The sequence below is a fragment of the Symphalangus syndactylus genome, chromosome 2 (genome assembly GCF_028878055.3).
Source record: "Symphalangus syndactylus isolate Jambi chromosome 2, NHGRI_mSymSyn1-v2.1_pri, whole genome shotgun sequence".
Taxonomy (NCBI): Eukaryota; Metazoa; Chordata; class Mammalia; order Primates; family Hylobatidae; genus Symphalangus; species Symphalangus syndactylus.
In genome coordinates this window covers 39,274,014-39,297,788 of record NC_072424.2, presented here as the reverse complement: position 1 = coordinate 39,297,788, position 23,775 = coordinate 39,274,014, and the positions used below count along the sequence as shown (strand labels likewise).

The 23,775-nt window shown below is 42.8% G+C and overlaps 1 protein-coding gene and 1 long non-coding RNA gene across 8 annotated transcripts in view; one reads left to right on the top strand and one right to left on the bottom strand.

The window, feature by feature from the left end:
- CNNM1 (cyclin and CBS domain divalent metal cation transport mediator 1) overlaps positions 1–23,775 on the top strand; it is a 68,516-nt gene that overhangs the window by 21,606 nt on the left and 23,135 nt on the right. For 2 of the 7 annotated variants that reach the window (XM_055252407.2, XM_055252393.2), the window contains exons 2-7: positions 9,322–9,465; positions 12,620–12,760; positions 13,990–14,159; positions 16,181–16,280; positions 16,718–16,765; positions 20,402–20,464. In XM_055252407.2, coding sequence (XP_055108382.1) covers positions 9,322–9,465; positions 12,620–12,760; positions 13,990–14,159; positions 16,181–16,280; positions 16,718–16,765; positions 20,402–20,464 — 666 coding nt within the window. Of the gene's footprint in view, positions 1–9,321; positions 9,466–12,619; positions 12,761–13,989; positions 14,160–16,180; positions 16,281–16,717; positions 16,766–20,401; positions 20,465–21,949; positions 23,635–23,775 lie in introns of those variants that run through there. The other 5 variants (XM_055252415.2, XM_055252396.2, XM_055252422.2 and 2 more) reach the window with 4 other exon arrangements.
- On the bottom strand, positions 1,478–12,606 carry LOC129467845 (uncharacterized). Its single transcript, XR_008652493.2, has 3 exons — positions 11,893–12,606; positions 7,602–7,684; positions 1,478–1,953 (listed from the first exon to the last, which is right to left on the bottom strand). It is a non-coding gene; the product is annotated as an uncharacterized lncRNA (long non-coding RNA).

Below are 23,775 nucleotides of genomic sequence, written 5' to 3'. Positions count from 1 at the left end.
CATGCATTAGCTATTTTTCCTAATGTTCTCCCTCCTCTAACCCCACCCCCCTAATAGGCCAGGGCTTTAGACCTCAATAGTATTGATGTTTGAGGCCAGGTAATTCTTTGTGTTGGCGGACTGTCCTGTGCATTGAATGATGTTTAGCTTCATCCCTGGCCTCTACCCACCAAATGCCAGTAGCATTCCCTGCCTCAAGTTGTGACAACCAGATTATCTCCATACATGGCCAAATGTCCCCTGGGGGACAAAATCACCTCCATTTGAGAACCACTGCTTTAAAAGCAATACCTGAAAACCTCATCTTCTAAGAAATCTGACTTGTAGTTTGGGTATGTCGACACGAGGTAGTGATGATAAAACCTTAGGTAGAACACTGCCAGTAACCAGTACTAGGACTGCCCTTTGGATTCTTGGGGCAATGGAAAACACTAATTTGACCTTCAGTAATGGGTAATTTTACTGACCTCAAATGTGCCAAGAGCCTAATAGGTAATGTGATATCTCAAGCCTGTCTCAGAGGAGATTGGTACAGAAGCCACAAAGAGACCCTTTCCCAAACCCAGCGTTGAATAGTCAATTACTACTTTTTGCCCATGTCAACAAAATACTACAACCACTCACACAATATAAGATAGAGCATTAATCACCTTGCCACTGCAGCTACCCTTTGTTTTGGGAGGTTCTTTTCATGAGTACTTAGCGTCTTGTGACCCTTAAGCTAGGCACACCAAAGGGACCAGGATTTACTAGACATCTTGGTACTGATTTCTCTTCCTCATAACCAGTGTGACAAATCTTACCCATAAACCAGTGGTTTTCAAACTTTAGCCTGCATCAAAATCACCTGTAAAGATTATTAAACCACAGATCACTGGGCTATGCCCCAGGGATTCTGATTCACTAGGTCTAGGGTTGGGCCTGAGAATTTGCATTTTTACTTTTTTATTTTTTGAGACAAGGTCTTGCTCTGTTGCCCACACTGGAGTGCAGTGGTACGATCACAGTTTGCTGCAGGTTCAACTTCCCCAGGCTCAGGTGATCCTCCCACCTCAGCCTCTCTAGTAACTGGGACTATAGGCACATGCCACCATGCCCAGCTAATTTTTTTGTTTTTTTTTTATAGAGACAGGGTTTCCCCATATTGCCCAGGCTGGTCTCAAACTCCTGGGCTCAAGCAATCCCCCGGCATCAACCTCCCAAAGTGCTGGGATTACAGTCATGAACCACTACACCCAGCCAGAATTTGCATATTTAATTAGTTCGAGTGATGTTGATGCTGGTGGTCCAGGGATCACACTTTGAGGACAAATGTCATAAGCCAAGATAGTAGTTCTCAACTTTGGCTGAACGTTAGACTCACCTGGGGGTCATTTTAAACTATTGATGCCACCCCCTCACCAATGAAATCAGAATTTCCAGGTGTGAGATCAAGTTATGTTAATAGAATATACTTAAAGCTTCTCAGGTAATTCTAATGCACAGCCAGCATTGAAAACCATTGAACTAGGTGAGATGCATTCCAAAGCATTGAGAGTGGAGGGTCTTAGCAGGTGGCCCTGTTTAATAGTGGAAAGAAAGATCACCAGTAAATATCAGTTAATCCTAGAGAAGTATGACTCCAACCCCTGAGGCTTCATTGAGGATTATTTCTCCTGTTCCACCGAAATGCATCCCAACACTGTAGTCCAAACAAGGTTCAAATCTCAGTTGTAGATCATCTTTGTTATGTCTCATCAAGATGTGGGCAGGATTGGAGCCAGAGATTGTAAATCAGAGGCTGGGTTGGGAAGAAGTAGTCAAGGCTTGAGGGATGCAAACCAAGGCTTGAGGAGCTCACAGCTGGTAGAAATCAGGAAAGGCCATCAGGACAGTGCTGGGCTTCTGTTGAGACTGATCACCAGGAACATGGCAGAAAATCAAGCCAAAGGCCAGAGTTTGTAGTCACGAGATCTGAAGTGAGACACCAGTGAGCCCAGAGTTAAATATGTTCTTTAGACCTCAGAGGCAGATGTAGCCTTCATTTTTAGAAAGTGCATTTTCATAAAACCCACTTATTTTTCAACTCAGCCCAGAGATTTCTCATCTATTGATGTTAGTGGCACAGTAGTACGCTCAAGAAACATGTAAAAATGCCTCATAAACTAGTATCATTCAAGAGTTTGCCACCCAAGGAAGTACCTTTTGCCTCTGCTGAATCTTTATGGAATACATTATGCTCTTGGACTTAGCAGGATTAAAGTTTGTCACGTTTACTATTTTTAGCAATTGGAAGGGTGACTTTGCCAGGGCCCCAATTGTTTTGCACCTGACTCAAGACTGAGAGTGTGTGGAGCAAACTTAGCTTAGTGTACTCCTCAACATCTGTAGCTTAATATGACTTTACTGTGTGGTCTTGTTTGCAGTAATGCTCCTAAGGGAATACAGTCTCTGCTTCCACCCTGCCACCACCACCACCTCACCAAGGAAAATGCCCACCAGATGAGATAGAACCCTTTAACGGAAGTTGGAAACAAGGCTAACTTGTTTAAAAATATGCACAAGACACATGTCTCAATAGATTCTGGAGAAACCTGAGAGCCTGTCCAATCATTGATTCACACCATGAGGGGTACAGGAAGTCCTGAAGAACATCCAACTTCAGTGCTCTTCTGTACTCTGTATAAAGCCTTCTCACAAACTATGAAGTTGTGTATAAATGAAATTCTTCTTCATTATTAGCCTAAATTATTTCACAGACATCTCACTTTTCTAGAAAGTTGGAAGGAAACTGAGATTGGACTAATAGTTGTGAGAAGGCATTTGAGAATTTTTGCTAGTCTGCAGAGGGGTGGCTCAACAGAAAAGGCCACAGTTCTCATTCACATAATCTCATAGGAAGGCAGAAGAGAAAAACCAAAATTTAAGCCACTTTACCACATATGCCATTAGGAAGTAAGGGTAGAAATGGTAAACAGGTAGAGAGGAGAAATAATGTGTGTTAGATACGAGCATTTGCCCAGAGAAAGATGGAAATGCTTGGGATATTTGAGCCCCCACTGCCCCATTTGGACCCAGTTTAGGAGTTGTAAATATTCACAAGTCATCCTCGAGAGTTGATGAGGTTTCCGAAAGATGTGAACCAGGCCAACAGCTCTTTGTTCTCATATTTTCCCTCTCCTGCCTGTGATAAAGCCCTCATCCCTGTTCACCATTTCTGCCTGCACAGAACTCATAATATGGTGCCTTCTCCCCTATTTCTTGTCTCCCAGTGGCCTCACTTGTGGGAGACCATTTTTACTCTCCACACATCCTAGAGCACAAAATGATAATGTGTGTTGTAAATTATTACCCAAGTCCAAACCAGCATTCCTCTCATTTCAACCCATTCTCTTTATGAAGCAGTCCCTACTTTTACTCAACTTGTGTTGTAGGTTGTAACTTTCAGCCACACCAACTTCCTGCTCATTCAGGCATGGATTATTATTTTTTTCAATTGGCGTTCTTTTTAAAAAATAATAGCTTCATTGAGATAAGATTCATATACCATAAAACTCATCCTTTTAAAGTGCACACTTAATGCATTTTAGTATATTCAGAGTTGTGCAAACATCCCTACTAATCTAATTCCAGAACATTTCATCACCCCAGAAGAAAACTCTGTACTCACTTAGCCATGCCCCACACTTTCCTTTCCTCAGCTTCTGGCAACCATGACCTACTTTCTTCCTCTGTAGATTAGTCTATTCTGGAAATTTTACATAAATGGAATCATACAACATGGCCTTTTGTGTCTGGCCTCTTTCACTTAGCATAATGCTTTCAAGGGTCATCCATGTTGTAGGGTGTACTTCATCCCTTTTGATGGCAGGTTAATATCCAATTGTATTGATATAACACATTTTGTTTGGAAACATTTGGATTGTTTTCACTTTTAGGCTGTTAGGAATAATACTACTCTGAATATTTGTGTACAAGTTTTTGTGTGGATATATGTTTTCATTTCTCTAAAAGTAGAATTGCCGGGTCATTTGATAATTTTGTGTTTAACATCTTGAGGAACCACCAGACTATTTTTCAATCCCACCAGCAATGTCTGAGAGGTTCAATTTTTTCTGCATCCTAACCAACATTTGTTATTATCTGTCTTTTTTATTATTGCCATCTTGTGGGTATAAAGTATCTCATTAGCATCTTGATTTGGATTTCCTTCGTGATGACAATGTTTTGTTTTGTTTTGTTTTGTTTTGTTTTTTTGAGACGGAGTCTTGCTCTGTCACCCAGGCTAGAGTGCAGTGGCGCGATCTCGGCTCACTGCAAGCTCCGCCTCCTGGGTTCATGCCATTCTCCTGCCTCAGCCCCCTGAGTAGCTGGGAATATAGGCGCCCGCCACCACACCCGGCTAATATTTTTTCGTATTTTTAGTAGAGATGGGGTTTCACCGTGTTAGCCAGGATGGTCTCGATCTCCTGACCTTGTGATCCACCTGCCTCGGCCTCCCAAAGTGCTGGGATTACAGGCGTGAGCCACCGCGCCTGGCTCGTGATGACAATGTTAAGCATCTTTTCATTTGCTTATTAACCAATTGTATATCTTCTTTGGAGAAATATCTGTTCAAATCCTTTGCTCACTTTTTAATTGAGTTGGTTTTTTATGTGTTGTAGTATTTCATTATATATTCTGGATATAAGTCCTTTATCTAATGATTTGCAAATATTTTCTCCCATTCTGTGAATTGTCTTTTACCTTTCTTGGTGGTGTACTTTGCACAGATATTTCTAATTTTGGTGAAGTCCATTTGATCTATTTTTTTTTTATTTGATTGTGTTTTGGGTGTCCAAAGAAATCACTGCCTACTCTAAGGTTTTTGCCTATGTTTTTTTTCTAAGAGTTTTGTAGTTTTTACTCTTATATGTAGGTGCTTCATCCATTTTTAGTTCATTTTTATGTATAGTATGAGGTAGGCATCAAACTTCACTTTTTTGCGTGTGGATGTCCAGTTACCAGCTACTATTTGTTGACTTCTCAATGTTAAGCATCTTTTCACGTGCATTGACCAATTGTTTATCTTCCTTGGAGAAATATCTACTCAAATCTTTTGCCCACTTTTGGAGTTGTCTTCTTAAGAGTTGTAAGATTTTGATTTGTATTTCCTTACTGATGATATGCCAGGTGCTATTCTAGATTCTGAGGAAACAGAAGTAAATAGGATGTAGCATACCTGTTGCCTCTCAGGGAGCTTACCCTCACGAGTAGGGGTGGGGAACACATATAAATAGAAAACAACCAGGGTCAAATAATGTGTGTGCAATGCCTGACACTGTGCCTGGCCCCTAGAGTGTGCATAGCAACAGGTAGCTTCAGTAATAATAATAACAGCTATTATTGTTATTATAAATGCCAGTACAGAGATGTGTACAAAGTGCTGTGGCAGGAGGGAGTGACTTGCACTTGTTTCAAGCTTGGCTACACATAGGGCCACCCCCAGCACCTCTAGGGCCCAGGAAGGGAGTAGGGGAGGTGCAGGCATAGGGCTCTTAAAGACCAACCTTTCATGAGTGTGTGTGTGTGGTATGTGTGACATGGAAACAACTGGTTTTCTTGTCTCTGTGAGTGTCAACTCGGAATAAGGATGGTGATTGACAATTCCCATCCCAGTCTGTACTTAAGAAGAAATGGCTTCCTTCATTGGTGTGTAGCAGATCTCAACAGGCTTTGGAGCGAAGCTCAGAGGCTGAGAGTAAATTATAAAATGTTTCTAAATAGCTTATCTAGGTACATTATCTTAAATATTATATAATTAGGGCTTAAAATCTCTATTCCTTGGTGATAATATAGTGTGTCCTCAAACTGAACTTTCAAAGTATAGAGCAATGGTGGTTTTTTAATGTGGAAATTATAATACTCTTTGTAAAATATCAAAAACTGTTAATTTAATTTCATCATATGAATAAATTATCTTAGTGGTAGGGAGTGTGGCTTTATTATATGTATTCTAGGGTTCACATTACAAAAAAATCCAATTATAGGAAACAATTTTAAGAAATCACTTTTCCAAGGCTTTTCATTATACTAGTCATTTGTTTTGTCATCTGCTAGCACATGTTAGCAGAAAAGTGAGAATAGATGCCATAAGTTAAGAAAAATGTGTTAGAAATGAAAAACTTTAAATTGAGCACATTCTAACAATTAATATAATCTAATTTAAGCTACAAAGTACTTTGGCCAAACTGGATAGGATGTAGTTGTTTCCAAGAAGGATAATTTTAGAACCATTGATGCACGGTTTAAATTTTAATTTAAACACACTATTATATTTTATCAAAAAATAAAGGCTTTCTTTAGTATCTGGTTTTAATATCCTCTATTGTATAAATTATGAGTTTTTATTCAGTCTTCGGTTCATCAGGCACTGATTGGCTGTCTGATATATGGAGGGAACTTTATTTAAGTATATGATCCTTTGTCCCAAAGTAGTTCATGATCTGAGGAGGAAATGCTGTCTAGTGTAGGACAGATACATTGCTAGTTACAAGAAGTAGCAATTTGTGATAAATGCTGTAATAGAGAGGTTGGTTCAGATTCAGAGTGGGGTAGATCTGGGGGAGCTTTCTTGGAGAGCTGGTACCTGGGCTAGAGCCCAAAGTTGGGGGTAGGGGAGATGGCGGCAATGGGGAAGAGAAATCAAGGAAGTGGTGGTAACCTGGTAAGCCTGAAATATAGAATGATTAGGGGATGTAGCAGGGCATACAGTTAGACAGAGAAGAGCCACATTGTGGAATCTTGATGATATTACACCAAACTAATGAGCCTGGACTTGATTCTGTAAGCAGTAGAGAGCCACAGAGTGTTTTTGAGGAGAGTTGTAACATGGTCAGATCAGTACAGAAGGAGGCTGAAGGTTAGGTTGAAGGTGGGGAAAAAATTAGAGACCATTCTTGGGTGATACAAATGCCATCTTTCCAATTTCGTTTCAGTTTAAAAACTCCAAGGGGTAGCTATCTTATGATTTCAGATATTTGATACAGAAGTTCATTTACATTTTAATGGTTATTTATGCCTCACGCTAACTGATGACTCCTCTTGACTGATATTTTTTAGCAATGGCCAAGCAAGAGTTTATAAAGGGTAAAACACCGCATGTTCTCACTCATAGGTGGGAACTGAACAATGAGAACACATGGACACAGGAAGGGGAACATCACACACCGGGGTCTGTTGTGGGGTGGGGGGAGGGGGGAGGGACAGCATTAGGAGAAATACCTAATGTTAAATGACGAGTTACTGGGTGCAGCACACCAACATGGCACATGTATACATGTATAACTAAACTGCACGTTGTGCACATGTACCCTAAAACTTAAAGTATAATAAAAAAAAGAGTTTATAAAGGGTACTAATAAAGCATGAACTTGCTTTTTATTGTTTTCCATAATAACATCTGAGTCAGTACCCCAGATTTTCTCCTTAAATGTCTCTGAGCCAAGGAAAGGAACCAACCAGATTTTTATTTTAGAAAAAGAACCAGGAAATGTGTCTATACAGCAGAAGAAAACAAACCGATATGAAGCAGCACTGTTAGACAAAACTTCAGTCCCCGGGTTAGTACTGAACCTAGTTACCTGGTTTGCAATCCAGCTTTGCTCTTACAGGCTGTGTAACTTCAGGCATGCTACATAACCAATCTGTGCCTCAGTTCTGTTATCTGTAAAATGTGGAGAATAGCACTCACCTCAGTGGTTGTTATGAGAATTAAATAGATAAATTTAGAGTTCTCTGGCACATAGTAAGACCTCAATAAATGGAAACTATTATTATTCAGTCATTGGGCAATAAAAATGAAGTCTATGAAGTCTCTGCCAGTAACACATTATAGTATACAGTCTTTTCACATATTCACTAGGTCATTTGAGCTCCACAGTCACCTTATAGGTACTGATTGTTCAAGCTACCATTGCTGCTAACAAACTACCCCAAAACTTAGAGCCATAAAACAACAACTATTTTATTATGCTCACAGATTCTGTGAGTCAAGAATTCAAAAGAAGTACAGCGGGAATGGCTTATCTCTGCCTCACAGTGTCTGGGGCCATAGCTGGGAGCTGCTTGAAAGGCTGGGGAGAGGCTGGGTGAGGTGGCTCACACCTGTAACCCCAGCACTTTGGGAGGCCAAGGCAGGTGGATCATGAGGTCAAGAGATCGAGACCATCCTGGCCAACATGGTGAAACCCCGTCTCTACTAAACATACAAAAATTAGCTGGGCGTGGTGGTGCTTGTCTGTAGTCCTAGCTACTTGGGGGGCTGAGGTAGGAGAATCACTGGAACCCGGAAGGTGGAGGTTGCAGTGAGCTGATATCACACCATTGCACTCCAGCCTGGTGACAGAGAGAGACTCCATCTCAAAAAGGAAGGAAGGAAGGAAGGAAGGAAGGAAGGAAGGAAGGAAGGAAGGAAGGAAGGAAGGAAGGAAGGAAGGAAGGGGGAGGGAGGGAGGGAAGGAAAGAAGGAAAGAAAGGCTGGAGAGTGAGTGAGACAAGGGGCTAGATCAGCTGAGACTGGCAGATCCACTTCCAAGACAGCTTCTTCTGCCAAACTGCCTGGCACTTTGGTGGGAAAGCTGGAAGGGTGGGCTCAGCTGGGACTGGCACCTAAGCACCTACATGTGGCCTCTCCACTATGGGGGCCTCAGGGCAGTACTCAGACTTCTTACAATGTTCTTGCAGCAAAAGCTACATGCCTTTATGACCTAGCCTCAGAAGTCCTATAATGGACATTCATTTCCCATTCTCTTTTGGTTGAAGTAGTCACAAGCTCGCCCAGATTCAAGGGGAGGGGCTGTAGACCACACCTCTCCATGGGAGGCATACCACAAAGGCCATGTTTTAAAATCACCACACTGGCATTATTTCCTGATTCTAGATGAGAGATGTTAATTCAGTGGAGATTAAATGATTTGCCAAGGAATAGTAACTGGGATAGTTAGCGGGGAAGGGGGCTTAGGGGAGGAGAATGACTTTTACCATAATTCTGACTGTAAATTCTTGCTCTAAATTAGTGTATATTATATCAGCTAACATATACTTGCTAATATGTAAAAGTTCAAAGAAAAAAAATTAACTGGTTTTGAGTATATTCAGTAACTTCCCTAAATAGGAACACAAATCTAGAAGAATAAGGTTTGCATTTATAAGCGCTTGCATAAAAACTTCACATTTTAAGGAGGTCCAGGGATGAGTGCAGTCCTGAGATTGGTCAGACAGCAACTTTGTATCATTTTTCTCACAAAGAAAGAACTCTGAAAATGTCCCTGATACTTAACTGTGATTTCATTTGTTCTCTAGGAAAATCTCACCTGGCCATTGTCCAGCGGGTGAATAATGAGGGAGAAGGAGACCCTTTCTATGAGGTGATGGGCATTGTCACACTGGAGGATATCATAGAGGAGATCATCAAGTCGGAGATCCTGGATGAAACTGATCTCTACAGTAAGTGCACGGCCTTGGCTGTTCTCCAGGGTCATCTTATTTTCCTCCAAGACTCTCAGGTAAAGCCTCGTTTGATTTATAGAAAGGGTGTCAGGGCAAACCCTGTGCCCTGATGTGTGTCAGCCACCTATGCCAGGTGCTGCTGTGGCAAGATATCCTAGCTGGAATCACTTCTGAGTCGCTGGGAACATGCTAGCTAAGTGTTTATCAGGAGGGAACTTTCAGGAACTGAGCCAAAACTATGAAAAGGAGACCTCCCAGCCTTTGGATAGAAAAGGGACTACAGGAAACACAGTGTTCCCAGGACGGTGCCCAGAGGCCTCTCTGCCCTTGTTTCTGTCCCCCGTGTTCTTGTTTGGTTGCTTCATCCACCTAGATGCAGACCCCAACAGGGGTTCCACTCACACCAGAACATCAGTGAGCAGTGGAGACTGTCATGAGATTGCCTACTCACAGCCTAAGCCAAAAACTGAATATTCCTTCTTACAAACTTCCCTGTCCTCTTATGCCTTTCAGCCCACCACCCTGGGTTTCTGTTCTCTCCCTGCCACCAGCATCCCTGCTCTTGTCTCTGCCTCCTTCTTTCTGGTCTGCTCCCCCTCCTAACTCCCTCACTCAGGAACAATACAGACTTTTCTATGCAGATGTGAGTACTTTGGGTTACTGAACCTTATCAAAGCTTTGCTTGCAAACATTACAAAGGCATGCTTTGTCTTTAGGATTGGAATGTTATCTAAGTCCATGGGAGTCCCTAGGCTGGGAAGTGTTTCCTCCTGAGAATTTCATCTCACGGAATAGCCATCCTTTTCTTCCTTGCTGATAACTCATTTCAGACTTCCGTCCTTATTTTGTGAGATGTGGCCTTTCAGAAACTGGCTCCTGGTAGAAAGAGCTTTGATACCATAAGGCAGTGAGCAGTGCAGAAAGAGTGCCTTCCTTTTAGACAAAGAAGAGATCAACTCTAAAAGGTGGGCCAGGCCTTGACAAAGACAAGCAAGAGAGTCATGGCACCTCCCAAGCAAGAGCCTGGGCACTGCTGTGCTTGCTCCGACCAGGCGTGTCTTCCTCACATGGGGATCGAGCTCGGAAATGTCCTCTCCCTCCCCCACCTCTGCCTGCCACTCTTGATTTAGAATTCTCAGGTGTAGCCTGGGCAACATGGTGAAACCCCATCTCTACAAAAAATACAACAGTTAGCCAGGCGTGGTGACATGTGCCTGTAGTCCCAGCTACTTGGGAGGCCAAGGTGGGAGGATCACTTGAGCCTGGGAGGTCCTGGCTGCAGTGAGCTGAGATTGTGCCACGGCATTCCAGCATGGGAGCCTGGCTGACAGGGCAAGACTGTCTCAAAAAAAAAAAAAAAAAATCCCAGATGTCTCAGATAAACTAGTGAAGCCATTCACACTAAGGTGTTAGGTGCTGATAATAGTCTAAATGAGTAAGCTCCTCCCAGGGCACTTGTTTGAACAACCTTAAGGCTTCAAACACACACTATTAAAATCTAAGGAATGAAGGGGGTGATCAGAGGAATGATTCCCTAATGATGCCATGTTAAGTGGCAATCTGATGGGGGGGGGCTCTTAGGCAAACATCATACAAATCAGAAAGTTGCTCACTAGTGAGAGCGAAAGAGCTGGGCTAATAACCTGTATTTGCTACTCTTGCTGAGTGATCCTCTTTCTACAGGAGCAGGTTAGGGTCTTTCTACCTATAAATAGCTGCTGGCATGATTCCTTAAGAGCTGTGAAAAGGCCCAGAAGCCAGGGATACTGTCTTTCTTCTTGCATGACCCTGACCTCTACGTGATCTGGATACCTGGGCCTGGGTCTGCACATTGTGACTTGAGCAAAAGGAGTGTCAAAGCAGGGGCCAGATGACTGTGAAGGCCCAGAATGAGAGCGGGCCATGGAAGAGCTGCGCCAGCAGGAAGGCACTTTGTCCCTTCTAGAAGGAAACCCAAAGCAAGCCCCAAAAGGAGAGGGGGCACAACAGGGAGCCGGATTCTGGGGCCTTATTTTCCTGCCACAGGGGTTCATTCCCTTTCATTCTCACTGCATCCACTCAGCTTGCACCAGAGGTTCCCCCACAGCCCTGTTTCTCTTTAGGTCAAGTTTGGAGAAAACACAAATCCCTCTCCCTGTTCCCCTTAGTGCAGATAAGATGGGCTAGCAGTTTGAAAATTTTACTCAAAACTCAGGGAAAGCAAAAGAGAAAGAACCAAAGAAAACATTTCCTCTACCAAAAAGAAAAAAAAAAAAAAAAAAGCGGAGGCGGGGGGGAAGTAGATATACTTAGACAAGCTTTAAAAAGAATGAGAACAAATTAAATTGGAAAAAGCAAATTTTTTCAACCAATAATTACATGCCTGATACATAGGCTCTTGGGAGGTACCAGACCCTGCCTGAGGCCCCAACCCAGAAAACCCACCTTTAGAGATTATAGGTCCAATCTTATTTCTTCTCCTGTCTTCTTCCTTATATTTCCCCTGATTCCCTCCCAGTGGAGGGACTGGGGTTGAAGCAGGGAAATTGTGAGATAAGAGATGGTGGCCACCTTCCTTCCTTGTGTGGCATGCTTCAGGTACCACTCAGAGCATGGTTCACATAAGCAGCAGGAGACTAGGTGAGGCCAGTTCAGGGCAAAGGAGTGGGAGAGAGTCAGAAATTCCCTGGGCCCCTGCAACCCTCTTGATACTAAGAATGCAGGTCCCTTATGTGTGTATGACTTTGTGTAAAAGCATTCTCACAGGTAGTTTCCAGTTGGAGTCTCATAATTAATTGCACAAGATGAGTATGAGAGCTATATTAAATATTATTAGCCACCTTGTACAGATTAAAATAAAAACTCTGATGCTTAGAGAGGTTGCATGGTGAGTAAGTAGGGGAAGCAGCCCCAGAACCCCAGACTTGGATACCCTAAGCCAGCTTTCCTCTTTTTCTACTATACACCCCCTAAGTGTGGAAAACACTGAAATGATGGCAGTCTCCCATTGTCTATCCCTCACCAAAATCCTTCTACTTCCTGGGTGATATTGTGATGTCACCCATAGTTGACACTGCAGAAATGTTCTATCTGTCCCCTGGGATTCTGGGAAAACCTCCAAAGACCAACATGATTCTGAGATAGCTGCAATCTGTCCTCTGTGACCCCACAGCTGACAATCGGAAAAAGCAGAGGGTCCCGCACCGGGAGCGGAAGCGGCATGACTTCTCCTTGTTTAAGCTTTCGGACACGGAGATGCGGGTGAAAATCTCACCACAGCTTCTGCTAGCCACACACCGCTTCATGGCCACAGGTAGGACAAGTCTCCACTCCAGAGAAGCTAAAACAAGGCACCAATCCTTGTTAATACCTTCCAGCCTGATTCCAGTGTGCTGTCAGGACTGAGAAGCATGTTCTAGGAAGGAGGTTGCCTTAGACAGGGTAATGGATGCCACCTACTGTCGTATTGAGCCCCAGGCCTGATCTTATAGAGGAAGAAATGAATATAACTCAACTCTTCTACCACAGAAAAGAGCTAAAGAAACCATTGCTGCACTTTTCCCTCTTCTAGTCACTTCCTGGCTGAAGCCTGAGGCCATCTCCCCGTCTGTTAGACTTGCAGTGCCCTAGAGCAGTACCATAGAAGCCTGTGAGCTATGAATTTTTAAAATACAGAAGTGTATTGTGAATCTTGGGATCTTTAGAAAGAAAAAAAAGTGAGAAAATCCAAAGATAAACTCCTTCTTGTGAAGAAGGTAAAGTTTGTCTTTGAACCCTCTGACCATCCATGCTTAATTAATGTGCTGACCTAGAATGATCATACCTATCACTAACTTCAATATTTAATTAATCCAACATGTATTTATTGAGTATATAATGAGTGCTAGCACTGTTTTAGGTGCTAAAGAGTAGAAAATTTTAAGTTGGAGCTGCTTTAAGATAGAATTTCTAGTTCTGAATACAGATTTCTTTTAACTACTTCCCAGAGCATATGTTATATAAGTAATATAAGTTTAACATATGTAATATAAGTAATAGCTGTAATATATAAATATGATGCAATGATGCCTCACATTATTGACAACTTATTATTTAAATAATTGCCTGTCTTTTGTAACGTGGGATTTCATTTCATTCAGCAGATATGTGTCATACAAATAAGCCAGATTAAATTATCTGCATTTCATTCAGTTATAGCATTAAAGTCTTTGTTGTTTATGTGGCTTAGTTGTCCATGTCCAATTTTAAATAAAATCAAAGAAAATTAATAACAAAACAGACATTTCCAAATGGAGACCTGTTTCTCCTGAGATGCCAGTGCAGGGACACACATCTCCAGAGGACGTGGGTAAGGCCCTGAGATGCACACTTGGGATTAGGATCCTCCACCCCAGAGGAACTGCAGAAGCCCTGCCAGCCTGGTGCCCAGGTACATGCACAGGGGTCCTAGTTGTGCTCACTCTGACTCTCCCAGCTGCCACTGCTGGAATGGGTGGGACACAGCTGATGCTGATTCCTCCCTTCCCACTGACTCTCCTCTAGAAGTGGAGCCCTTTAAGTCTCTGTACCTTTCGGAGAAGATCCTGCTCCGGCTCCTGAAACATCCCAACGTGATCCAGGAGCTGAAGTTTGATGAGAAGAACAAGAAGGCCCCGGAACACTACCTCTACCAGCGCAACCGCCCTGTGGACTACTTTGTGCTGCTTCTACAGGTGAGTAGGAAAGTCAGGGAACCTCTAAGAGCCAGACGAGGGCATCTCCAGGGTGAAGAAATGGCCATGCCTCCTTCAGCACCAAGTTCCAAGACTTGGCTGCTGCCTCAGGAACAAGGCCAGCTGGGTGGACATTTCTTCATGACCCGCAGGAGGGGCCTAGACATGGAAGACTGGTGTCCTGGGAGTGCTGGGATCTTTGACATTTAGTCTGACAACTCAGCGATGTTTGGGGTGGGTTGAATACCTCTCCGATAGAGGGGTTCTGCTTCTAAACTTCCAGAACTGCTGCTCTGCGGAAGCTATAATACCTCCTCATCTCTGCTTGAACATCCCCTGAAATGAAACTGCCCGCTGCCTCCTAAACTTTAGACAACTCTTCTTTAAACCCTTCTCTCTGTCAAGTGGAAATCTCACCATCTGTGACTTCCATACTGGTCCTTGCTCTGCTCTCTGGAGGTACATGGGACACATTCATTCTCTCAGCTGCATTTCAGCCTTTGCAGTTCCTGAAATCTTCTCCCCCTTCAGAGGACCAGGAAGGGGAAAAATGACCTGTTCAAAGAAGTGCAACATCTCCCCAGTGCTCACATAAGTATGATCACCTTCTGCTCTGGATACCTGAATAGGCCTGTCTTAAATAAGTGTCTGACATGATTACAGCTTGTAACACTGCTGGTGCCCTGTCTGACTGCACCATTAGCTCTGTCACTGATTCCCTGTCCTTTCCCAACATAATGTTGTGAATCCTAAATACACTGGTTGTATTTTAAAATCTTGATTAAGCTCACATGAACTTAGAAATGGTCTCTTTGTTACTGTCCACTTCCAGCCTCTCTGCTCTGTCACTATAACTTGCCTCACGTATATCTTTCCAAATGGTCTGAACAAAATGACCTCTCTTCTCCAAAAAATGGAGTCATTTGCTTCACTGTTGGAAATCAACAAGAATCCTGTTACATTGTTTGTATAATGTAATGATCACGTAGTTTCATGTCTTATGCTGAATATAAACTTAACAGTTTTCAAATAAAACATGGAATAAAATATAGTAGCAAGGGTGTACACTCAGAAATTTGAAAACTATGGCTTTAAAATTCCATTGTTGCCATTTCCTAATTAACCTTGACCAAGTTATTCAATCTCTGAGCCTCAAAATTGAGTCCCTTGTAAATTGAGGATAAAAATGGCATGGACTTCATGGGGTTGTGGGGTGAATTGCATGAGAATCTATGCAGTGCACATAACACAGTGTCATGTCCATGCATGCTACGCATTACACATCAGCTATCACTATTATTGGCAATGAATTAAACAAGCTTCACACAGAATTAGATTTTATCCTTTTTTCTTTTTTCTTTTTTTTTGAGACGGAGTCTCACTCTGTCATCCAGGCTGGAGTGCAGTGGCCCAATCTCAGCTCACTGCAACCTCTGCCTCCCTGGTTCAAGCAATTCTCCTGCCTCAGTCTCCCGAGCAGCTAGGACTACAGGCGTGCACCACCACACCCAGCTAATTTTTGTATGTTTAGTAGAGATGGGGTTTCACCATATTGGCCAGGCTGGTCTCGAACTCCTGACCTTGTGATCCACCCGCCGTGGCCTCCCAAAGTGCTGGGATTACAGGCATGAGCCACCGCACCCAGCCTAGATTTTATCTTGACCTGACTTAGAAATGGTCCAATCTTGGACTAAACCAGTGGGGCAGTTTATGAGGTCCTGGGTTAGCTAGTGCTTAGGCCTGCATCATGGAAGGGCCATTACAGTACGCAAGGACAGCTTGGTTATTCATGACTGGATGCTGTTTTATGAACAACGAAGCACTGAATTTACTGCAAAGAGCTACTAAAGCTGGAAGTGCTTTCTCAAATGTAAATCTGGAGAGAATTAACATTCCTCTGTGATAAGAACATGGGTCTAGTCCACTTGTTGTCCAAGCAGAAATGCTTAGGGTTCTAGTCAATAGTAGAACTGGAAGTGCTCATACACATTCATAGTATACTTCCTTTTTTTTTTTTCCAGGGTAAAGTGGAGGTGGAGGTTGGTAAGGAAGGCCTTCGCTTTGAAAATGGAGCCTTTACTTACTATGGTGTCCCAGCCATCATGACCACTGCTTGCTCAGGTATTCTAGTTTCCATTTGTTTATTGGGAAAGTAATGGGATATGGTAGAAAAAGCACAGGGGTTCAAGTCTTGACTCCCCCTTTGACTCTTGTTAATCCGCCTGGACAAGCCATTTAGCCTCCTTGGCTTTAGTTCCTTCCTCTGCACAATGGGTGTATGAATCACTTTTCATTCAGTTAGTGTTTAAAAAAAAGTGACAAAAAATTGAATTGTAAAAAGCAGTAATATTTTCAAGTGTTAGGGATCTAGGGTGGTAGATTTCAGTATGAAAAGACAAGTTTATTTTGCTTTTTATACTTGTTCCCTACCCTTCCATTTAATTGCCTGGTTTTTACGGGGTTAATTGGTGATGGGGGTGGATAGAAGAGGGAAGATTCCCATAAGAAGTGTGTTTTCTGAGTTGCCTCTGAAACCCACTGCATCCTTCTGTCCTTAGATAATGATGTGCGGAAGGTTGGAAGTCTGGCTGGATCTTCTGTCTTTCGTATGTATCTCTCAAATCCCTTCCTCGTCCTCCCCATCATAGTCCTGCCTCAGCCTGCTCTGGGAACCTGGACCAGGCACTTTGAGCCTGGGCTGGGGCTAAGACAAATGCTGGCAGCCCCTTTGTAATGTTCTGCCAGGAACACTGCTTCCTGCTAGGTACCCACAGACCATGGGAGCTTAGGTCCTGTATGTCTGGAATGTTTTCTGCTGCTTCTTTGCTCACATGGTTGGGGGGATGCAGGGGTTGTGAGGGAAGGCATTGCTTATTGCCACCTTCCAGGGAATGCAGGCAGGTGATTTGTGTGCTTGGGCAGAGGCTCAGCCCTTCCTTCTGTGCAATAACAATTCACCCATGGCCTTTACTCAAAAACTCTCATATGTTATTATTGTGTCTGTGGGATTTGTCCTCAGTAAGAAGTGACTGCAAGATTTGGGGATCTAAGTTCCACCCTTGTGCAATACGTTGCTTATCTACTTCTCTTTCCTGGTTCTCCACCTCTCAGCTAGTGGAGAGGTATCTGCCAGCTGGCTGTGCATGCTGTTGGTGGGGGCAGGCACAGGGCTGATGGCTGGTGTGCTCTGCCCCTTCTGTGCTGCGCCTTCTTGCTGTTCCCTGTGTAGTTATTGCACTTGTGTTTAAAGGGCATGGCATTTTTTGTGATTAAAAGTGTGATCCAGAAAGAATTATTTCTCTAGATTTCTTTCTGATTCATGGATCTGAATTTTGCATTGCTTTCAGCTGTTAGTGTTTACAGTGATCACTTCAATGCCAAATAAGAACTTTCCTCTCATCATAAAAAAAGATTTTACATATTGCCTTGTGGTGCGAATTATCAGAGGGTCCCAGAGCTTGATATCATAGTCCCTGGAACATGGCAAGGTAGATACCATTTTAACATGAGTGAAACTAAAGAAATGACTTGCTTCAAATAACCCAGTAAGTTGGTGACCGGCCAAGATGCTTCCTGGTGTCCTGGCTAGTTCACACAGCACAATAAAATACAGATTTCAGATCCATCATATTCTGGAATGCAATTTCTAAGTGGAAATAGTGGAACAATTTACAGTTTAATTGTTACAGTGTAATAGCCCAGCCAGTGGCTGAAACGAAGTACCTGCCCCGTGTGAAGAGTGGCAAAACATGAGTTGGAGGAGATCTGTAAAATTGAAAAGACCCTGGTACATTATTATACTTAAGACAATGAATCTCAATCAAGATTGATGAAGGAAGCATCAGTGCTCAGTAGAACTCTGGATGGGTGAGGGACGGGCTACAGGACTTTGGCAAACCTTAGTTCTCTAAAGAAAATTTCCATCATCCATCACATTAGGGACTTCTCCTGGGATTCTAATATGTTACTAGAAATGTCTGTGATCTCTTCCAGAAGACTAAAAGAGGTGGAAATTCTGAGAAAAAAAGACCTGCATATGGCTTCCTAGCCCACCCAATTTATATGACCTTCTTTCTTAAAAAATAAAAAAATAAAAAAAATTGCTGTGGCTGGGCATGGTGGCTCTCACCTGTAATCCCAGCACTTTGGGAGGCCAGGACGGGCGCATCACGTAGTCAGGAGATCGAGACCATCCTGGCCAACATGGTGAAACCCTGTCTCTACTAAAAATACAAAAATTAGCCAGGCATAGTAGCATGTGCCTTTGATCCCAGCTACTCCGGAGGCTGAGGCGGGTGAATCGCTTGAACCCGGGAGGTGGAGGTTGCAGTGAGCCGAGATCATGCCACCGTACTCCAGCCTGGCTACAGAGCAAGATTCCATCTCAAAAAAAAAAAAAATTGTTTTAAGTAGAAGGCAGATGTTATCCGATTTCTTCCTTTCCTTCCTTCTTGTCTCTAGTTCTTGCTTTCAGAAGCTTTCAGTTGCATCAGTGAGATAGAAATAAAGTTGCAACATTGATTTCTCCTTTAAAACTAGTTAACTGAAAAGAAGCATAGCACTCTTTCTCCTTCTCTCCCCATGTTACTGAGCATCTCTGTAAATCTTCAGAAGGAAAAAGAAATATTATTAGCCAATGGGGTAAAAAGACATTTTCCATCCTCCCCAAACCCATACTTAGTGTAGTGAAGTGTGAAAACTTCAAAGGCCGCCCATACCCCACAGTTATCCCAGGTGAATGCTCAGCCCATGGTCCAGCCACCCAGCATCTTTCACTGGCCAAGAACCTCAACCTATAGGTTGAGGGAGAGCTTAAGTCTAAGCTAAAAGGCAATAAAATCTTGTAGGGTCTTGGCCCAGCCCCGTCCACCTATGCTTGAAGCTAGCTTAATCAGCCTTAGAGGATGAGGAGTGAGATTATGAGTTTGCTGGAATACTGGCACGATGACCTATGCTTCAAAGTTGAACTTGAGGCTACAAAGAAGTCTCTGGCTTTCCCCTATGAGGTGAAGGGAACATAATCTACACTGTCTTCTTCTTCTTGGTTCTGATTGCCAGGAACCCAGGGTAGCTGGAATAGGTGCACACACAGGTGTGCAGATGTGGAAAGAACAGGTCTCCTGTCTGTTTGGTATATACATTTATGCATTGTATACAATGTATACAGTTTGGTGTATACATTTATACATTTAGAACTATGATTCTTCTTGAGAATAGAGAGTTTCTTAACTCCATTGTGTCTCATAATATTAGAGGCCCATTCTAATATTCATTAACATCTCATGTCAGAGTAAAGGATTATCAGGTAGGTAATTTCAAATAAAATCATTTGGTGGAGCAAATAAAACTGCAGAAGCAGTCTATTTCCGTATGCTATCATCTGCAGACTGGTTTCATTTAGCTCCTTAAAAAGGACTCTGGGAATGATCAGATAAGAGAGATGAAGACAGGTTCCCATCATTCCCATGCCCAGACACTGCTTGAAGGGGGAGGGGCTGGACCGTTACTACACACTCAACTCTACCCGGGCCCCCAAGTGATAGCCAGCACCGTTTCAAACTCTGTGGGGAAAGAGAAGGAAAAGGGAACGGAGAGATACTTTGGACCACTGGTACTTACCACGAAGTGGCTTTATTTAATTCATCAAGTTGATTCACATTAACACTGCTAGAGATATTGTTCTTCCTTTATCCCTATCCTCTAGCAATGCACAGTTCTTCACCAACACTGTGACCAGAGGCATCTCCTAGGAGTCTGAGGCAGGATCTAGCTTCCTCAAGGATGCCCCTAGCAGGAGCACACGCTTTCCATTCAGGCCTCTGAGTACCTATGCAGGTGCCCTTGGCAGTTGAGCTCCATGGGAGCTGGGAGAGCTTGGTGGGAATGCAGCGCTGGGCTCCCAGCATGTTTGCTGGCTCAAAATGGGAGCCTCAGAGAATGCTGCCTACATGCTTCCCACAGGGCTCGGCTTGTGCTTGTACCTCTGATTCCAAGATGTGTTGCACATCTTTTCAGATGACCTTCAGCAAAATCCATTTTATTTTCTTGTCTTTCTGGAGAGTGACTTTGTAAGAGGATGTGATTCCTGTGTTTTCAGAGTCAGGATTCCTTTTTGCAGAGAAATGTGATGTTGTGAAGATCCAGGAACAGACTGTCTCACCCACTTTGTTCTTTGTCTCTTTCCTTTTGTGTTTATATCTTCCCTTTTGCAACTCACAAATCCTTGGCCCCTGACTCTTTAGTGCCCGTCTCTGTGTCTCGTACCTTCGCTGTCAGCAGAGGGGACTCTCTGGCAGGCTCCCCAGGTAAACATGCATGGGTGTCTCGGGTCTCTGTAGATCCAGAGGGGTTTGCAAGAAGCCTTTGGCCTCTGTCACTTTCCTGCATGAGAACTAATCTCTCCAACAGGCACTCCTGTGACTAAGGCATAGCACTTTGCACAAATAGTACTCATTTGCACATACCACCCAGGCATTGCTGGTTCAGTGGTGTCATTTGTGAGTTTACCTCCCAGGAATGTATCTGTGTATGCACATGGAAAAATGGTGGGGGTGAGGGATAGTGTGAGTTTTTCCTCATTTGTCTGACTACAGAATGGAGGGATGAGGAGTACAGCATGAATGAAGCAGGAATAGTGGAATACTATGCTTTATTTCTACCTGTTTTCTTTCTACCTTTCTTTCCTTCCATGTCCTCATCTTCCTAATAATGTTACTCTGTGATGATCATATTCTCACTAGCTCTGCTCGTACAAAAGATGCTATATGTAAAACTTTCAAACAACTTTTCATTAGGTTTAACCTCTTTTGTTGATAAATGAAATAGTCACTGGGTTTCTTTTTAATCGGGTAACAATTCCTCATAGAGCTAGACAATAATTCAATGACTGAGAAGAATGCAACAAATCTGAATGATCAACGGTTTGTTTTCATCTCTAGAGGTTGTTCTCTTGGGCTCATAGAGCAAGTAATGACTAAACCAGGAAAGTATTTGTTAAATTGCCCTGCAGTTAGAACACAGTCCAATTTCCTCTACCCTCTAAATCTGTATCCCTTATCATGTTGCTGGGGTAATGATACTAAGACCCTACCATATCCTCAGTCATCGAGAAATCGCTTATGTTTCTCCGTCTGTATAGTAGACCCTCAACATTTAAAAAAGGCTATGTTTTGAGACTTCAAACGCTCCAATTTGCAACCGCAGAAGTGTTTATGTTGACTTCTGTTTTTTTCCCCACATCGCTTTTTTTCATCAAAAACCATCTGGTCCTCATGTTGATCTATACAAGATAAGTTAACCACCTTCTCAAATTTCACCGAAGTTTTCTGTCTGTCTCTCAATGGTGATTTTCCACTAAGAAATAGTTTTTCTTGCTTCGTGAGAGCTCATGCCTTCATAATGACTACAGGATCGGACAGTCAATGTGAAATGCCAGTCTGGTGCCCTCACCAGCTAAATGGTCTACTCCTACATGCCAGCAAAATTAGAAATGACCACTTGATGGACCTTCAAGTTCCTTCACATGCAGTGAATCTTGGTGAATGCCAAGAGTGTGCTGTGAAGGTTCAGAGGAAAGGGGAGATGCACATTTTAAAAGACTTTCAGCCCAAAAGATCAAAGCGAGGATGTGTTTTCCTTTTTAATTAACCTTCAGTTAACCAGATGACCTAGTTAATTGTAACTTCCCAATTAAAGGAAGGTTAATTCTAGTTCATCTGTATTGATTGTGATAAAGTTCATGATAACCCAATGTCATACAGAGATGAAAGTGATTCCCTCCTGCTGTGCAGAACCCCCAGGAAGTGCTGAGACTTCTGATCCAACTCTGGGTGGTGTCATGTGCCCCTGGGAGTATTTTCAACTTTCCCCCCTTTTCCATGACTGTGGATATTCAACACAACAGGAGATTAGTGTCAACACAATGGAAACCCTACCCATAAAGAGGTAAGCTTATTCCCACCCTTGGTTTAACTCTGCAGGGTGGAGCAATGGTGGGTACAGTTGGAGAAAACAGAGGTAGGGAGTGCCTAGTTTCTCCTTTGGCTTATTCCTGTCCACCTTATGTCTGGTCTCTATCTAGAGCTAATCACTCTGCCTTCCCAGTGATCAGGTGACATCCACAGGACCTATTTCCTCTGTCACTCTTGCTTTTGTTCCATATCATTAAAAGAAGTAGCCTCAGAGGTCTGGGATTTTGTAGAAAGAAGTTCCAGGTAACTTCTGGCCCTATAAGCACAGACTTTGGAACCAAGGGTTCTTATTCAGTGCTTGATCGTCCATTCATAATGTGCATTGAGATCAACAATGATGCCATTTTCTCCTAGAATATACCAAAGTACCTAAAAAATTTTTTTACTTTGCAAAATATGCTAAGTGGAAATATTGATTTCTGATCCAGATACATTAATTTACATATATGCTAAATCTCAACCCTATCTTATATGGGGGGAAAATAAATCCTAGAAATTAGTAGGGCCTTTAAGTCTAAAAAAGAACCGTCATTGTCTTATTTGACTCCCCACAATCACTTTGGGAGATAGGCAGGAATTGTCATTGAAAAACAACAGATTAAAAAACAGGTTCTGAGAAAGTCAGTCAGTGTTGTATGTGTAGTAGGTAGGTAGAGGGACAAGGACTGGAATCTAAATCTTAGATCCTGCTCTCCATCTACAGCCTGCGACCTTGCTGCACCTCCGAATATAGACATTTTGTGCCCCCTAGAGGGCTGTGATTTATTTGCATTTTGAAAGCAGTGCTAATTACGAATCTGGTGCTCACACTAGATTGAGGCCAGGGGTCTCTGCACCAAATATTGCCATCATTATCCATAGGGAGTCTCTTTCTATTTGAGCCTTAGTTTGAAATAAGAGCACAGTGGTTCACAGATTACCTCCAGGGTGTGGTGTGGTTAACCAACTTGGCAGGTGCTTTCATTTAAAAATGAAACTTCTGATCAGGGGTTTCCCCTGAAAGTACACAGCCCCACTGCAATTATCATTCCCTTTCCCCAGATTCACTCCTTCTTTCTTCTCCTGGTGGTGGAGATAATTTTGAATTCCCCATGACAGTCCTTTCAAATCCACAAAAGCACAGAGACAGAGACTTTGGAACCAAGGGTTCTTTTTCAGTGCTCGGTTATCTATTCATAATGTGCACTGAGATCAATAATGACAGTTTTCTGCTTGAATATACAGGGAATCTCTAAAAATAATATTTCTACTTTGCAAAATGTGGTAAGTGGAAATATTCCTTCAGGTTGGCTCTTGTGTAATGAACATTTGGGAACCATTAAAGCTCCGTGTAAAGTGAATGAGTTCATCTGGGATCCTAACTTCGGCTTAAAGTTCACACTGTAGTTTTGACAGACAGCTGGCTTTGGTGTTAGGTTGTCTGATGCTAAATATTACCCCAGTATAATGAATTTTAATAATTCTGGTTTGTACTCTTACAGGTCTGTGTAATTAAGCTTCCTCATTCATTTTGGAGAACAGAGATGGCCCATGGCACAATTACAGTCAGACCAAAGTAGGCCATTCCCCCTCATCCCTCACTGACGGTACAAAAGATGTAGGCAGGCAACCCCTGAACCCTCCTTTTTCCTCAAATCCCCATAAGG